Raw genomic sequence first — 18,747 nt, 5'->3', positions numbered from 1 at the left:
CCATTTGATGCTGGCTCGGGGCACGTCAGTGAAGTCCATCTCCTGTCATCTCTGCACATTACATCTCCTTTTAGTCATACAGCCCCGGTTCTAATGATCCGGATTACTTAACAGGTTTAGCACCGCAGCTGTCATGTTGGAACCCTTGCTATCCATTATAGTCCACCTTCTCCCGGTGCCACAGGTGGCCGTTCCAATAACAGCCCGCCTCTAACCCAGATAGGAGACAGGCGAGAAATGAAATCAAAAACTTGCAAGCTTCTCTCTCCCAGTGCAATCACACAACAGCATGTGTGGAGCTGCTATATATGGGTGTAGGCCTTCTGTGTCTTATTCTCACTGGATTATTTAAACTACCCAATTATCCCCAGGCCCCACGAGAGCTGACCCACACTGGGCCCCTTGTCCCAGGAGGGTGAGAGGAAGTAGGTCTCATTATGACAAGGTGGAGGTGGAGTTTCCTCCAGCAGTTTCATGAGCAGGGTTACGGCTTCAGGTGGGGCAAAGGTGCACGACAAGAAAAGGGACGGAAAAATGACCAGAGGAGACGCGTGACACAAAACTAGAAAACGAGAAAGTGAAAATCCCAATAATACGCTGAAATGACAAAGCAAGAGAGAGTTGGATTCTGTTCCTATCTCTTATCGATGATTTACTAAAAGCAGTTTTCGTTTCGATGTTCTTGAAAAAGAGAGAAAAATAAGGCATGAATAATCTACATGTGGAAGCTATTCAGTATTTTTCACATTTATTTAATGTATTTATTTGTTTTGTAGAATTAATTAATTTACATCCATATTATTTAAGTTAAGTTAAGTTAAGTTGTGTTCCAGCTAAAATGCTTTTATTTTTAGGGTGATGGGTCAATTTGGGCACACAGCTGGGTTTATTTAAGTCAATCAGGGCACAGCAGCAGTCAGTGGGCACCGGGAAGGTCTATGGTTTTTTACCAGTATCAGGGCTGAGTTCAGCAAACATTTAAACACCTTTTGCTGTATTGTTCTTGCCAAGGTGAAGCTAATAAATACCACAAAAACGTTGATGCCTTGTCTGGACAATGGACTCATTACCAACTCATGATCTGCGTAACATCCACTATACCTGGTGCCTTAGTGGCCTTTTGAAGTTTTATTGTTGTTGACAAATAGCCACTACACTACATTTGGATCAATTTAAGACTCCAAGAGTGGAATGAATACTTGTTATAGTCACTGTTTACTATACTACGTGCCTAAACTGTTTAAATTGTTAAACACAAATGTTGTTTCTCACACAAAAGTATCTTAAAGGTACCCCAAGAGAACCGAGCATTGTGAAAGAGGTTTTGCACAGGCAGCAGCATCGGGAAGGGAAGGACACAATTTGCAAGCCAAACAAGTAACCACACATGATGAGGCATTCGATTGTTTGCCCCAACAGTGATGCAGAGGACATGAATGGTGATAGGAGAGATACCTTGATATGGGGAAGAGAGGGAAGATCCACAACAGGAGAAAGAAGAGGAGGCAGATTTGGAGAACTGGAACTTGTCCTTCAGTCAAATTAGCAAAAACTAGCATAGCTTTTGGAAGACCAGCAACCCATGGCACTTCCTGCTCATATGTTCCGAGGTTATAAAACAGTGACATTAACAGTACAGTGAACACACACTGCTATTTCATACAGGTGTTTGAGTGTTGCCCTGGGTTTACTTACTGTTTAGTTGCCTCTCATCATTGTTTGCCCTCTTGGTCACACAAAGCATATTCCAGCAGTCAATGGTGGTGTGAGTTTGGTGGGGTCAAGGTAATGTGGGATCATGGGAAATGTTGTCTTTACCACTGTTGCTGAGCCGTCTTCTCCACAGAAGTCTCCTCCTCTTCAAACAAACGGACAAAGGATTAAACCAGGTGACAACACTGAATAAAGACGAGCTGGAATTACGAGTATTTATATAATCTTATTACATAGTTTTGTTTAATACGAATCGATTGTCAATACTCACTGTAAAACACATCCGGCCTTTTTGGTTTAAACTAAATTTGGATCAGGTAACCTCAGTGAAGTTCAGTAGACTTTTGAATAGGTGTATTTTTTTTATTAAAATGTGAAACACAAAACATCTGTTATTATGAAAATTAGAACAAATAAATAGCAATTTATTATGACGTGCTAAGATGTTATACCGATGGACTGTCCACTCCAAGTAGGGAATGAGTCCTTACCCCAAGTGAAGGAGTTCAAGTATCTCGGGGTCTTGTTCTCGAGTGAGGGAACAATGGAGCGTGAGATGGGCCGGAGCAGCGGGAGCGGTACTGCAGTCGCTTTACCGCACCGTTGTGACGAAAAGGGAGCTGAGCCAGAAGGCAAAGCTCTCTGGCTACCGGGCCATTTTCGTTCCTACCCTCACCTATGGTCATGAAGGATGGGTCATGACCGAAAGAACGAGATCGCGGATACAAGCGGTCGAGATGGGTTTCCTCCGCAGGGTGGCTGGTGTCTCCCTTAGGGATAAGGTGAGAAGTTCGGTCATCAGGGAGGGACTCGGAGTTGAGCCGCTCCTCCTTCGCGTCGAAAGGAGCCAGTTGAGGTGGTTCGGGCACCTAGTTAGGATGCCACCTGGGCGCCTCCCTAGGGAGGTGTTCCAGGCACGTCCAGCTGGGAAGAGACCAAGGGGTAGACCTAGGACCAGGTGCAGGGATTATATCTCTTCGCTGGCCTGGGAGCGCCTTGGGATCCCCCAGTCAGAGCTGGTTGAAAGGAAAAGGGAAAGGAAAGTTTGGGGCTCTCTGCTGGAACTGCTACCCCCGCGACCCGACCACGGATAAGCGGGAGAAGATGGATGGATGGAAGATGTTATACTCTCCTTCATCTTCTTTAAAATGAGTTCATAGCATAGGTTCATAGTATATTATGCATTTTTGGGTGAGTCAATGCAATGGTCTGAGTTTGGGAGCGTCATGAAGAACTGTGGGATCATGGGAGATGTTGTCTTTACTGCCTCTGCTGAGCTCTCCAAATGTCTAATATCACCCACCCTTACATCTCATGTTTGACATTACAGGTACTGCTAGCATTTTCTTATTTGCTCTCCACCTTCACGGCTGCTTTTTTCACCTTGGGTAAATGAGAGCAGAGGATCCTGGGAGAGGGGGGGGCAGCAGGAGGAGGAGTAGGCCAGGCAGGAGAGCTGACTCACTCTGATGGCGCACTGAATCATCAGGTGTTATTGAGTATTTCCTCCATTTGATGTCATTATCGCCCCAGTGATCATCGGCACACTGTGTGTGTGTGTGTGTGTGTGTGTGTGTGTGTGTGTGTGTGTGTGTGTGTGTGTGTGTGTGTGTGTGTGTGTGTGTGTGTGTGTGTGTGTGTGTGTGTGTGTGTGTGTGTGTGTGTGTGTGTGTGTGTGTGTGGGGATCTTGGAGAACAGGATCTGCTGGGAGTGTGTGGGCTCTGATCAATGCCGCCTGAGGGATCAATACATTTTTTGTCAGTGCACAGAAATTCTCTATTGAGCCTACACACAGACAAAATGACATCACAAGTTGTATTCAAGTCATTTCTATTTTTATTAGAAACGGAACACATTTTCAACCCAAGCAGTACGTGGTGTTGTTTTTACCTTCAATGTGCCATGCATACAAAATCAGAATCAAAGTGTCCGTCTGTTAGTGCCCGATAAAGTTTATATTTGTAAGGGGTTGATATCAAAGTCTTTATATACTGTGCAATTAATATTCACAGATATGTACATTCAAATTAGTCAGCCTCGAACATCAAAACAATCTCACGAAAAAAAAGAAACATTAAAAGTAAAAAGTTACACAAAACTTCAAATCAAACAATATATCTCTCTTTTAAAATAGAATTAATAACTATTCGGCTAACATGAGTTAAATTATGATTGCTTCATTTTTAACCGTAGGCACGTAGTAGATAGGTGAGGCGTCGTAAAAGCCCAACAGAGTATCTCCTCCTCCCTCCTCACTGCAGCTGATGTTTGTGTAAACAAAACCACCGAGCTATTCTACGGTCCTCCAAGGGACCATTTCAAAAATAAAAGTATAAAATAAAAAAACTAACTTTAAAGGTTTCCTCTGATATGTGACAAAAGGAAGGAACTCTACATGGAGCTCTTTCCGGGATGTTTCACGGCTCACAATGATTGGTTTCTTTGGTATAAACCACCATGGCTTCCCTACAACTAAAATGATTTCTTCATTTGAAATGAGTACAGTAATGATTGGAAATCCACCCCCATCAACTCTCTTTAAAACTTAAGTTCAGATTAGTCAACATACAAAACGTGATGCCTTGTTTAACATGAAAGTACATGACTTATTTTGGTGGAAGTGGCTACAGGTGGATCTTAATAAAAGGTGGTGTTAGTGTCATGTGATTGAAAGCCACATTAAACATTTAGGAGTCACAACTCTGTAATTACAAAAGATGAGGTAATTCAGTATTAATCAATTCTCAGCTTACAAAATATGAGATGAGTTGCTTGTGAATAAGAGGGATAATGTGTATATTTTACAGTTTTGTCAATTCGTAACAAGAGTTTTTGAAGTGATGCGAGGGGTCAAGCCTGTGGGAACCAGCTAAACATGTTTCTGAACGACACCAGTGTTCACAAGGTATGGGGGCAAGATGGTGTGACACTACAGTGTGATATTATTCCTATATCTGGTGTGAAACCCTTTTTTTATGTTAGATAAAATAATGACAGTGAATAAATAAATCAGGGGTTAAACTAAAGGCCTTAAAGAGTTGCCGGTTTCTAAATTACATTATTTTTGCTGCTGTTCATTTTTGTGAACATCATTTGACATCATAATGGTATTTCATTCACTCACTAGTGAAAATACAGCAACCTTTTGATTCAATAACATGAAGGAATGCATTGCAATATTATTTTATCACAGTTTTCCCTCAGCTTTAATGTCAATTCTCATCCTATGCAAACATTATGGCTATTTGAATCTCATCCCAATCCTGGTCGGCCGATCTTAATGCATATTACACTGGCTATCATGACAGAGAGTTGCATATCAGACCTATTTTTCCAATATCCGTGAAACATTTCTGATTATTCCCTTAAAAAAACAAACTAATTTACTTCCGTTTTTAAAAAAGGAAAGAAGGGACGTTGAAGGAGAGAAGGTGGGTAGAGAGGAAGGATAGAGAGGAAGGAGCTAGTAGGTCAGCACTTTCTCCCCATTGTGACTAATGACACTCCACTGGCCTGGACAGTATTTTTAGGATGCTCTTCATGTCCACTGAGACATGAGAGTCGCCATGGTGACCTGTTTTCACCATGATCAACTATGAAACCCAGCTGTTTAAGGAGGAACCAAGGCAGGAGAAAAACTAATAAACCTCCCCTTGAAGGTCTCAAATTTGGCACACTTCATGTCCTTTAGCACGGCTTCTTCAAGTATAACTAAAAAAAAACAAGACCCCGCAATTGTTCATGTTTCAGTGAATGCACATGCTGATACTGGATTCACCTAAGGCAAAAAGGATTGTGAGTAAATGTGGAAAGCGCTCTTTGAGAACCCCTCCACAGCTCCTGTCCAGAGTGCTGCAGAGAGTTACCGGAGTGGAGGGTCGTCCTTTACAAGGAAAGCACTGGATGGTCGGGGAGGGTCACCCCTCACCCCTCTGCCAATGTTCAAAGTGGACCTGCTGTGTCAGGATGTGTCCCCTTCAGGTCGTTCTCCTCCATCCTCTCGGTGGAGCTCTCAGGGGGACACGTTGAGCAGCTTGGTAGATTTGTTGGGGTAACTGATAGCCAGGCTGATGGCAGCGATGTTCTTCAGAGCCTACATGATGACAAAAAAGGGGTCTGAATGATGACAGAAAAACCAAGCAGTGGGAACTAGAGGGCACCGATCTGCTACCGATAGACTGGAATAGCTACATTGGTTTTGTGACAATTCATGTTTTTGTCTAACAACACGAATGCAAACAGCATTTTGTTTCAGCCGCACGGTGGTGGTATGCAGGTGGGTTAAAGCAGTTTTATTAGAGTATGTTGCTGCCTGCTGTGGCAGGAAATTAGGTTGAACCAAAAAAAAAAACTAAACGGGGGAACTGTAGTCAGGTGACTATTCTCTTTTTTAACTTCACAATACACAGTCATTTGATCCAGAGTTTAGTTTTTCACCTTATATCACCTTCATCATAAGGCTTACATGACATACCTGCTAACTTTAAGTACTAGGTTACAGCCGCTGTTTCCCAGTCTCACTTAAAGAGGACATATTCTGCTCATATTCAGGTACATTTGTTATACTATGTTCCTCTACTGCGACATGTTTCCATACTTTAATGTTCAAAAAGCTATTTTTTTTCTCTCATACTGCCTGTGCTGCAGCACCTCTTTTCACCCTCTGTCTGAAACCAGAGCCCAGTCTGCTCGGATTGGTTAGCTGGCCGGCTGTGTTGTGATTGATCAACCGCTTAGAGATGTCCCACCCCTTAGCCTATCACTTACAATAAGTTGGAGCACTAGCCAACAGAAGCACAGGTGTTACATTGTGATGTCATCATGTTACAGAAGTAAACAAAGGAGTCCAATGGAGAAGTTTCAGGCAGGGGGGGCAGTGTGAGGGACAGAAACTTTGGGATTTAAATCTTTACAAATAATTTGCATGAACAAAAACGTATATAAAAGACTACAGGAAAGGCAAAACCCCAAAAAGCACAACAGGGCCCCTTTAATATAATTTGTTTTTCACTCAGTTTCTTGCAGAAGATACCAAATGTGTGTTGTGTGCAGAGTTCCCGTTAGCCGGTAATTACCGGACTATGACCGGTAAAATATGCTGAAGACCGGCAAATCTCTGCGGTCAAAGTGTCCGGTCAAAATAATTTCCCCTTAGTGCAAAACCGCATCAGTTGCGCAACTTGCGCCACCTTATGTGACAGACAAGAATAGTCAACTCTAATGTCTAACACTTAATGTGGAGAAAGAGATGTCCTGTATGGGTTGATTGTGCGTTGATCTGTTGGCAACAGGTACCAACAGGTTGTAGGGCTGTGGTGGCAAAGTGGATAGGGACTTGGCTTGGCAACTGGAAGGTCACCAGTTCAAGTCCCGGCAAGACCAAGTGCTACCGAGGTATCCCTGAGCAAGGCACCGTTCCCTACACTGCTCCCTGGGCGCCGTTCAAAATGGCAGCACACTGCTCCTAACACTAGGATGGGTCAAATGCAGAGAAACAATTTCAATTGGGATTAATAAAGTACATCAAAATAAAAAATCAAATGCCTCTGGGTTCCGGTGGGCATGTAAACAACTTTGCGGTTGCATAGCGACCATAGCGAGGTGTCTTTTAATAAGCAGGTCTATCATTAGCTAGAACTAGCTGGATCTGATCAATACGGACATAAACTCGAGTAAGTCTAATCTGACGGGAGAGAGAGATCAGCTGCTGCTGACGAGTCGACACGCAGCGCTGCATGATCACCTGCAGCGGTGAGCGGTTAGAAAATCACACTTAGCTATTTTAATGACCTCTCAAACTACCTAAACTAGTTATAGATATGTTTAGTTTTACTGTCGGGTCACTCATTACTGATCCGCGAGCTGCATGATACTGACGGGCTGTCAGGAGAGGGAGAGCGCTCCGTTTATTATTCCCGTGTTATTATATAAATTACTGTACACTTTTGAATAGTTAATCTACTATAATTAGTTTGTTTAATATCGAATCATATCAATTTGTTTTAAAGCTCAATAAATAACAAAGGCACTTTTCAAATTTTGTCCGGAAGATTTAAACTTTAACGGACATGTTGACCGGCGAAAAAATATTCTAACGGGAACTCTGGTTGTGTGTATGTTCCGAGAGAAAATGATAGTGCTCCCATCTGCATTTTCACTTTTGACACTTTTGAAGGTCTTTTCTTGAAAGATACCGTTCCCTAGGTGATGCCCCGACACACAGGAGACTACAGTTTTTGAGTGAAAAGTAAATAGAAGCCATGTCACAAGTAGTGAAATGAACATGATCCAGGATCCTCTATTCATCCTTTGTTGTGGTAAAACAACTTGAAGAGAAAGTGAGTGAGCTTGTTATGATGTGGATGGCATTTTTCCAACCTTTCGAAATCGAACTTCAGCCAATTTACTTTAGGACTTGTTATCATAATAGTTATGCCTACTGCCAAGGCATGTACTGTAGTTTTTTTTTTCAACCTGAAAGGTATTAGGTAACCTGCTCAACAGAACCACCCACAGTGTTTTTTCACCACCCCGCATCCTCCTCTCCTCTTAACTGCCTCCAGGCTCCTCTGCTGTTTCGCAGGGTCCCCAGCACAGAGAGCGATGTGCCACACATTCTAATGCACTGTGTCATTACAAAACACATTAGTGCTGAGTGCCCACACATATTTAAAACGAGGGGGGGGGGGAGGTGCGGAGGGATCTGCCGGGTGTCAACAGCCTGGTGATTCCTTAGAAAAAGAGACTCCAGCCACGAGCTGACTCACAGCCACGGAAGACTGTTCGACCAACGGGACTGTGTGTTTTGGACTGACATTTGCATATTATTACAACACTTCAGGGAGAGTGGGCAACTTCTTTGAGGTACAATCATCCAAGTCAGGCAGCAATTTGAAATTGAAATCATCAAAGACGACCCAAGAGAGCCTGGCTGAAGGCATGGCTTTGAATTAAAAAAGGCAGAGGTGTAAAAATGGCATCAGTGGTTATGATGCAAACCCTGCACCGTATGTACCTACTACTAATATCTACCTAAAACTATTAACTGTAAGTTAGCTGTACTTTGGACTCACATTTTTATTTAAACTGTTACATATATTATATTTCCTATTGTTATTATCCCTATTATGTTTACTTTGACATGCCAAAGCCTGTGTTGCCTTGGTCTCTTATTGCTGCTATGACACATAATTCTCCCGATGGGGATTCATAAAGGTTATTGGAAAAATATATATATTTGAAGACTTACCATTGCAGTGTGATTGAGGAGCTGCTCGTCAGTGGTCATGGCCAACAAATACTCCTGGAGGACCCCGTGCGCCTGAAAAACAAACAGCACGTTTTTTTAAATGTAGCTCACAGAAGAAGAAACACACAGGCCGGATAATGTCATGAATTAAAGCGACTTCCTGAGACAGACTGCTTGAAGAGGTTACATAACGGATGAATTAGGAAATAAATGAGGCCTGGTTCCCTGACCACTCTTAATCTCTATCTCAGCATCAAATGTAACTGTGGTATGTTGAAACAGTAAATCAAAATTATAAACAAACTGAAGAGCGCTTCCACTAAAGCCCTACGGGGAGAGACATACCTCTGGTTACATAAGCATGAGGAGTTGATAAGACTACATGGCGGCTAAATGGGCTGAGACTGGCCAAATGGAGCTTTACAGAGCTGGAGACAAAGTCCAGAGCCCTGGACACACCATTCATCTCACAGCACCCCGACTGTTTATGCCGAGGGGAACATCCTAGGACCATTTGTACAGTCAGGAGTGCGTGACATAAAGTTTTGATTCCTAAATATAACTTTCACTTCCTGGGGTAGAGAGGGTTCAATGAATCTCAGCGGACCTGGCTGTGAACTTTGTGTGCGTATAAAGAATAAGAAGCCGGAATGTGGACAGCGCCGGCCACTACAACTTTAAAAATAATCCAGTTCCAGGCTCAGACCTAATATGGACATAGAGGATCCAGTGCACTCATTAGCTTCCCATGATTCTACAGTACACTCAGTCATTGCAGAGCCTTTGAACTCGGCTACATGTCATCACCGCAGTTAAGTTCATAGAGGGCCACCATTTGCAAATGGAGCGCTGTGTCGTAGGTAGAGCACAGACCCCGCTGGTGATGGCTTTACAATATGGATGGATGGATTTTGAAAAGAGACTTTTCCCAAACTAGATTCCGAGAGTCCTGTCTTGTTATAAAATTATCTGTGATCAAATACAGATGTTGAGAAGTCCTGGAACAGTGGATCCAGTTGTGGACTGTGTGAATATCCCATTCCCTGGCTTTAACTTTATCTAACAGCCATTTGTTTTGATACTTCCTGTAAGGCGATAACGACCAGGTTGATCTGAATTGTGCACAGCTTTTGTTAATGCATTTGTATCAATATTCAGTTTAGACCTGGTGTTTTTGCCCAGTTGCCGATAATAGTAGGCCTCACTTATGAAGTGTTATACTATTTGAAGAATGATATTTCAATGGTGGAAGGGTAGGGTAAGGTTTAATTCCTGAGTTGTGTGATCTGAACATTAATATTAACTCCATAGCGTTGAAAAGTCCAAAAGTCAAAATGTATTGAAAACATCAAAAATATTTAAAACATGTTTTATTATTCTTACCAAATATTCCTATTTATTGGCGGTGAGTCTTATTATTACATTTAAACAACCAAATATGTAATTATGTTGAATGACTAATAATGTAATAAGATGAACTGACTGTTTATCAGGAGAAAGCTGGCAAAACTTAGATTGGAAAAGTAAATGGGTCAATGCATTCATTTAAAACAACAGCTGTGCAAGACACTCTTTACCATAAACAATTTTATTTGAGGCTGCACAATAAATCGAAATGTTATCAAAATTGCAATATAGACCAGTGCAATATTTAGTAAAGGCCAAACATTTGAAAGTATTATTCTGAATGAAGTATGATGGTGCTGCAGAATACTTCTGGCTTACAAACCGTATATAACAAACTTCATATACAAATCTTAGTGTTGTTGTACAGATCCTAATAATCACACCACTCATCTTATATATTTTTGAATTAGACTGTTGCAAAGAAAACTATGATTTTTTTCTCCAAATTGTGCAGTTGTTATTCTGTCCAGGTGTCTCCATGTGATAGGGGTGACTAACTGCTGCAGTACGCACATCTGTTGCTTTAACAGAGGACAGGTCTGCTGGATCTGCTGGATGGAGGTTCGCCTCACACCAACATGTGTCATTGCTAACACAACACCGACCATGAAGGGCACCACAGGCAAAACTGCTGAGTGGTGCTACTGCCCCCTGGTGTTTGTCCTAAGAAACACATCTCCCTCACATGAAACAACATTCAGCTGCTGCAGATGCGAGCCAGCATCCTGGAAGACAAGTCAACTGATGTAATGTTATTGTCAGATGAGCACCCCGAGGACTCAGTGAGCAGAGCAGAAGGGAACAGGGAAAGGTAGTGCAGTTCTGGGACGCTGCGTCGATTGCAGCCACAGATGGGAAACTCCTGTCTGACGGCGGGTTCATAATCCTCGAGAAATCTCTCAATCAATAATTCAAGACAATTGAGAACGAGAATGAGAGAGCCAGTACGCATCACAAAATAGATGGCATCTCTGAGGCACTGTGCCATCTGGCAGATGGCAGGGCTGGGCTTTGGCCCCGAGCCCAGAGCAGAACAGGTGGGTGGAGGAGAAGCATGCTCGGATATAGACAGAGAGGTTGGAAGAAAGACAGCGGTAGAGAATAAAATGTTTTTCCTCTGATCATTTCATTTAAATTGCCTCAAACTGTTAGCAAGAGTAAAACACTGAAGGTTCCTCTTAGGCCTACAATAGTAGTTTCTTCACCATAGCCTTGTTCAGTTTCTCTCCACCACAACGTCAATAATGCTGTCATCCCAGCAAAAAAGCCAACACCTAAATAAATAACTAACATGTTGTTTAGCCACACCTCCAACTATAAAGCAATACCCAGGGGTTAAATTGGGACAGGGAGGCAACTGCAGTTATACTTTGCGTTTTGAAATACGTTTAACTATGTTAATATAAAACCCACACTGCTCAAACTTCGTTACTTTTCCTAAAATTGGTATATGTATTTATTTATTTTGGGGCGTGGGGAATGAAGAGAAATAAATATATGAGCATTTTATGAGCATGGGATTTTGACCCCTCATTCCTCGTATAAACATGTGCATAATGCTGCGCTATACTTTGCGGCCACACGCCGTTGCCAAGCAACGCTTATTGTTTAGGTGTCCTTTGATAAGCAGGCAGTCATATAATTAACTAGAACTATCTAGATCTGATAGATTTGGACATAAACGCGAGTGAAGTCTAACCGGACGCGAGAGAGAGATCAGAGATCAGCTGCTGCTGACGGAGAACACGCAGCTCTGCATGATCACAGCTCCGCCGCTGTGACGGACCGTTGAGTGGAGCAAAATTAAATACACTAAGAGTTAGACCTAACACACTTAGCTAGTTTATCTACTCTGGAACAAGCTAAACTAGTTATAAATATATGTATTATTTACTGTCGGGTCACTTATTACAGGTTCAGCGAGCTGCACGAGACTGACGGGCTGTCAGGAGAGGGAGAGGAAAAGACAGCACCCTGTTTATTTTTCCCATTTTATTATCCAGAATTACTGTAAACCTTTGAATAAAGTAGTTAATCTACTATTAGTAGTTTGTTTAAATGCATTACTTATGTTGTTTTTTTCATTAACATAAAATAAATCTCTCGTACCCCCTGCAGTACTTCAAAGTACCCCTAGGGGTCCGCATACCCCCATTTGAGAACCACTGGTCTAGGGGAATGTCTAATCTGAGAGTACACTTGTAGTTGCTTCTCACTTTTCTTTAGCAGGATCTGGTAGAAAATGGCACTTTGAAAGTCATAGAAAGGGTTGGATATTAAATAAAAAACATTCTATATAATATACAAGAATATTCATATCATACTTTACACAGTATCTTTTATTATTGTATTTATTATTAATATTGTAAGACATAGCGTGTGTGTGTGTGTGTGTGTGTGTGTGTGTGTGTGTGTGTGTGTGTGTGTGTGTGTGTGTGTGTGTGTGTGTGTGTGTGGGTGTTGGTGTGTATCCACACCAGTCTGGTTTCAAGGCAGGTCACTCCACAGAAACTGCCCTCCTTGCTGTCACTGAGGAACTACACACGGCTAAAGCAGCCTCCCTCTCCTCTGTCATCATCCTGTTGGACCTGTCTGCTGCATTCGACACGGTGAACCATCAGATCCTCCTTCACACTGTTCAAGAACTTGGAGTTTCAGGCTCTGCACTTTCCCTCCTCACCTCATACCTCAAAGACCGCACCTACAGGGTTACTTGGAGAGGGTCGGAGTCCGACCCTTGTCAATTAACTACAGGGGTCCCTCAGGGCTCTGTTCTTGGTCCCCTCCTCTTCTCCTTGTACACAAACTCGCTCGGATCTGTCATTAGCCCGCATGGTTTTTCATACCACTGCTACGCTGACGACACCCAATTAATCCTGTCCTTTCCCCGCTCAGAGACCAAGGTCATCGCACGCATCTCTGCTTGTCTAGCTGACATCTCTCAGTGGATGTCTGCTCATCACCTCAAGCTCAACCTTGACAAGACTGAACTGCTTTTCCTTCTGGGAAAAGATTGTCCCACTCTTGACCTAACAATCAACATCGGCACCTCTGTAGTTTCCCCGACTCAGACTGCAAGGAATCTGGGCGTGATCCTAGATAACAACCTGTCCTTCACTGCAAACATCGCTGCTACAACCCGCTACTGCAGATACACGCTTTACAACATCAGGAAGATACGTCCCCAGCTGACCCAGAAAGCGACGCAGGTTCTGGTCCAGGCTCTCGTCATCTCACGCGTAGACGACTGCAACTCCCTCCAGGCTGGTCTACCTGCATGTGCCATCCGACCTCTGCAGCTCATCCAGAATGCAGCGGCTCGTCTGGTCTTCAACCTTCCTAAATTCTCCCACACCACGCCGCTCCTCCGCTCCCTCCACTGGCTTCCGGTAACTGCTAGAATCCACTTCAAGACAATGGTACTTGCGTACCATGCTGCGAATGGATCTGGCCCTTCCTACATCCAGGACATGGTTAATCCGTACACCCCAGCACGTGCACTCCGCTCTGCATCAACAAAACGTCTCGCTGCACCATCGCTGCGAAGGGGAACCAAGTTCCCATCAGCAAAAACACGTGGGTTTGCTATCCTGGCTCCTAAATGGTGGAATAAGCTCCCCATTGACATCAGGACAGCAGAAAGCTTACACACCTTCCGGCGCAGACTGAAAACTAATCTCTTTCGACTCCACTTCGAGCGATAGAACTACTAACAAAGCACTTATATACTAATAAAGGACTGGCTTACCTAAAGCCAGTTGAGTAGCACTTGAAATGTTTTCGCTCTATGAAACCTGATGTACTTATGTGATTCTGTTTTCTTCAAGTTTGTATTTTGTTGGTCCAACGCACTTATTGTAAGTCGCTCAGCTAAATGCAATGTGTGTGTGTGTGTGTGTGTGTGTGTGTGTGTGTGTGTGTGTGTGTGTGTGTGTGTGTGTGTGTGTGTGTGTGTGTGTGTGTGTGTGTGTGTGTGTGTGTGTGTGTGTGTGTGTGTGACTCACAATGGCTCTGGCCTCTGCGACGAAGAAGAGTTCAGTGAGGGCTCGGTGAAGAGGCAGCAGCACGGTGATGCTGGTGGGGTCCTGGCTCAGAGTGTTCTCCATGGACATGAACAGCTGCCACAGAGGGCGCAGCAGCGTCAGCTCACCGGCCCTGCAGAGCGAACAGAACACATGTACGTCACATACCATAAAGAGGAGCACTCTGGGAAAGGTAAAGCTGTGGCAGGAAAAACAACAACAACAACAACAACAACAAAAAATACAATTATAATGACTTTGGACTTCCAACAGCCATAACAAAATGTGTACTGCTCAAATTGATTGCATATTTCTAGATTGCCCCAAAAGAGGAAAAAAAGTATTTGTTATTTATTATAATAAAAAAGTCATTCTGTATCTATCTGTATGATCAAGTATCATTTACAGACATGAATAGCGCTTAGAGAGGCACTATGTACTCTATTGCTGCAAATAGTTTGCGATATGTTTTTTTCCTTCTTTTTTTTTCCCCTTTCTAAAATTCAGGAATCTCTAATAACGAAAATATTAATATTTTCAGAACTGTATCTGCTGGACACAAGAAGCATAGTACTTTACTGAAAGTCCATTATCAGCATATGTGCCATAAGGGCTTCAAGTTTCCACAGTGCAGGAGTACAATTTGCATATAGAGTTGCAACGTGACTTTGCAAAAGCCCCAGTCACTTTGGCCTCACTGTTTGAGCACTACAATTGGTATGAAACTAAATCAAGCCAAAAGGTAGCATAATTCAGCTGCAGCTTAAACTAACTCTCTTCTGAATTAGCTTCTGGTAGCTGAGTCTGTAAACACGTTCAAATTCCTGCACACATCCTTTATCTAATTTCCGTGGCGACTACCACGACATGAGGAATTAACAAGGCTTTATGCCAACCCTGTGATGCATCCTTAACCTCTGGAGAGGGAAATGTGTGCACTGGCTCCTCTTAGCCAAGAAAGCATTACTTACGAGCAGGGGCCCAAGTGAGAATGATGGTGCGTTCCAGACATGACAACATAAGCCTACAGTTTTTAGCAGAAGCATTAGAGAAAAGGGATGAATGCATGGATGTTTTTCTTACGTCTGTGACTGACACTGCAGGAGGCGGAGCAACAGGTGAATGGCTTTGAGTCGCTGGTTCCCAGTCTGACGGCAGGCCACGCCCACCTGCCACTCCCAGATGTCAGACAGTGGCAGGTGACGGAGCACTTGGTCATCTGCTAACATCTGCTTCAGTATCTCAAAACCTGATGAGACCACAAGCGAAAGGGCAGAGAGGTTAATGACCTGAGGATTTATTTGGGTACTTTGAGGAGTCAACAAATGAAAGCAGGTTTGCAAAAATGTAAAAGGTTGGAGTGTGTATCTTGAATTGAAGCACCTGTCTGGAAACGTCCTCTGTGCCCTCCTGTAACGGTGAACTTGTAGCCCCACTCTGTGTTGCTCATGTCCGACATAAACCTGTAGTACAGGGTATCACCTGAGAAGAAAAACACACAAACGGGGTTTAAACACAATAGTCAACATATCTAAAAATGGGAACCCATAAAGCAGAAAAGGAACATTTAAATATTTCTCACCAGGAATCTCAAAGTCCGACCATTTCTGAGGGGAGCCACTGAAGTTGTGGACGTCCTGGAGGAAATCACTGCTGCTGGACATGAGGAGCTCATCACAGCCTTCCTCCGTGTAGCAGCGGGAGTCAAACTTCACTGACAGGTAGATGGCTCCTGGGATGTGCACCTTGTCCTAAAGAGAGACAAGAAACTGAATTAAAAGAAAGACATGCCCTGTTTCAAATAAAGACCTGTACTGATACATCGATTATTTTTGCAAGTTCTTCTTTAGTCAGCCATTATACATGTTGTGTCCAGCTCAAAGTTGGAAATTAGGAAATATTAAAGCTTTTTTAAAACAGTTATGGCTGTAATTGATGATACACCTCCCTGGTAGACCACCAATACCCACAGATAGGGACTACAACATCACTGCTATGAAATAAAACTACTATGTGCAATTTGTCATGTACATTTACTCATGTTTTTCTGGCTGCTACTTCAATACTCAGACTGTAACACCACTGTTGAGAGGTGACTGATGTGTGCAAGATACCCTTTTTATACAAAATTGCTGTTTGCCACTTACTGCTGCCTCATTACTTTTATATGTTCACTTTCTATAATGCTGCTACTTGTTTCTGTTACCACGAGTGTGCATTTATTTGTATTTCTTCTGGTGATATGCTTGCTTCTATATTTAATATGTTACTCCGTCTCCTTCCTTTGCCGTAATATCGTACATTTCCCTGCTGTGGAATAAATTACAGAATTTTTGATCCTGACTCTAAATTGTAACAAAAAGGAATGTTACCCACCTCAAAGTTGGTGTTGTTTTCGTATGGGTGTTTGGACTCTCTGATCTGCACAGCCATGCCTGGCTCCTCCATGAACTGGCAGGCAGTGAGGGACAGACTGCACAGCATACTCTGGCTGCAACCCTTCAGCACCCTCTGGAGAATCTGATTATGAATGGATAATCACACTCGCATTAATCCACAGAGCACCTACAACGAATACAAAAAACACAACATAATCTCCTAATCTTTCTCCTTTATGCCCCACCTTCTCCCAGAGCGGCCTCTCCTCCAGCTGCATCAACATGTCCAGGATGTAGGCCATGTGCGAGGCGCCGTTCAGCTCCAGGGCCTCCTCGCTCAGTGCTGCGTCGGCGGGCCAGTCGGCCAGCAGCGAGGCCAGGACGTGGCGGGCGTACAGCGTGGCGATGGCCTGGTTGACCTTCACCAGGTATTGACGAACTGCTCGATTGCTGCGGACATCCAGCTCCTTGTGCAGGAGAGCTGAACTTTTGGTGCGCCGCTGTTTGGCGTAGCTGAGCTGCAGGTCGTTCTCAGAATTTGTGATGAGCTTCTGGGCCACAACGTTGATCTCCTCTGTGGCCTTTTCACAGTGGCTGGGTTTGGACTGTGGGTGGGAAGTCAATGATGGGAACATATTAGAATATTGACATATGGAAAATGTAATAAAAACAGCTTTCCTCAGAGTTTCTCTTCTCTTCTCGTTGTAGTTTGTAAGGCTTAAGAGTTTGTAGTTTCGATTGTTTTGGAGTTGTATGAGTTCTTATCCATAGTCAGTTTATTTCCTATAGTAGATGTCAGCAAATGATTATAGCCACCTAAACAAAGTGTCACCAAAAACATATATAAATATATCAGTTAAATGTATGCTATAATTAGACATACTGTTCTGATGGAGAACTGATCAGTTATCTCTATCCATCAGACTCCATTTACAAAAAGAGTAATTTACCTTGTAAAATTAAGAGTTGCTGGTCCACTGCTGACCTTGATTAGTTAGTGTGTTATTTTATACATTTACAGATTTAGAACTAATCCTTTGAAACTCTGAAAGTATTGGTAAACCAGCGACACCCTGTTCTTAGAGGTATGATTGCAGTTTTTGTTAATGGAGTCTGGTTGCTTTCAAGAGAGCATAGATAACAGCGTCAGTTACACATCGGTAAATAATGTGTTACTGCTATGAAAATATTCAAAAATTTGGATTACACTTAAACTGATATTTATTATTTTAAAGTGGCTAGATATGCTGCTGCCCCCATCCCCTTTAGTATATTGCGTAGCTTCTCTGTCATCACCCTTGTCTGTTTCTCCAAACTGGGAGAGTAACAACCATTATGTAGGTACAGTAGGTATTACACTTACAGCAGATAAGTACCTTAAAGCCCATGTTTCATGTTGTAAGCAAGTCACAAACTATGCTTTTTGAGGGCACATCAACAACTCACCACGCATGACACCACAATCATGTCAGTGTCCACAGCCTTGGTGTTCCTCTCCTCGGAGCGAGGCCGCCTGCCAGGCTGCCACTTCTGAGCCAGCGTCCGGATTGTTTCATCTGTTTTGATCTCTTCTCCGTCAAATCTGATAATAACACAAAGGCACAACACATAACAGAGAGGTAGTATCAGATTGTGAAGTATGACCTTTACCACGCAACATCAGATTAAAAGAAAAGTCAATAAAAAAAACAATTTGTCGGCTGACCTCTTCTGCACCTCCAGGAAAAAGGAATCGGTTCTCTTCATCTGCAGCTCATACATGGCTCGCAGGATGGGGAGGGGGGCGTTTAAGGCATCGTGTGTGATCTGTGTGAAAAGAAGAAAATCACTGTAAGGTTTCTAGATGAATAAACAAGTAAATTAGCTTTTCATTTGGCTTTTTACTGCACTGTGCAGATAAAAATAGCAATGTTCTAATGGGAGGGGCAGTGATTCTACAATCAGCCCCAGCAGTCAACATGTTTAAGTGTCCTTGCG

At 43.0% G+C, this 18,747-nt stretch overlaps 1 protein-coding gene across 1 annotated transcript in view; it reads right to left on the bottom strand.

Moving 5' to 3' along the window:
- Positions 1-3,533: 3,533 nt before the first annotated feature.
- Positions 3,534-18,747, bottom strand: part of zzef1 (zinc finger, ZZ-type with EF hand domain 1) — a 44,099-nt gene continuing 28,885 nt past the window's right edge. The window contains exons 45-54 of the mRNA XM_034098568.2: positions 18,476-18,576; positions 18,217-18,352; positions 17,016-17,375; positions 16,769-16,912; positions 15,975-16,143; positions 15,776-15,874; positions 15,476-15,641; positions 14,375-14,525; positions 8,964-9,035; positions 3,534-5,807 (exon numbers count right to left, since the gene is read on the bottom strand). Coding sequence (XP_033954459.1) covers positions 5,727-5,807; positions 8,964-9,035; positions 14,375-14,525; positions 15,476-15,641; positions 15,776-15,874; positions 15,975-16,143; positions 16,769-16,912; positions 17,016-17,375; positions 18,217-18,352; positions 18,476-18,576 — 1,479 coding nt within the window. The 3' untranslated portion in view covers positions 3,534-5,726. The remainder of the gene's footprint in view (positions 5,808-8,963; positions 9,036-14,374; positions 14,526-15,475; positions 15,642-15,775; positions 15,875-15,974; positions 16,144-16,768; positions 16,913-17,015; positions 17,376-18,216; positions 18,353-18,475; positions 18,577-18,747) is intronic.

Source organism: Pseudochaenichthys georgianus, chromosome 14, assembly GCF_902827115.2.
Source record: "Pseudochaenichthys georgianus chromosome 14, fPseGeo1.2, whole genome shotgun sequence".
Classification (NCBI taxonomy): domain Eukaryota; kingdom Metazoa; phylum Chordata; class Actinopteri; order Perciformes; family Channichthyidae; genus Pseudochaenichthys; species Pseudochaenichthys georgianus.
Note: the sequence above shows the minus strand (reverse complement) of the source record. Positions and strands in the feature narration are given on the sequence as shown.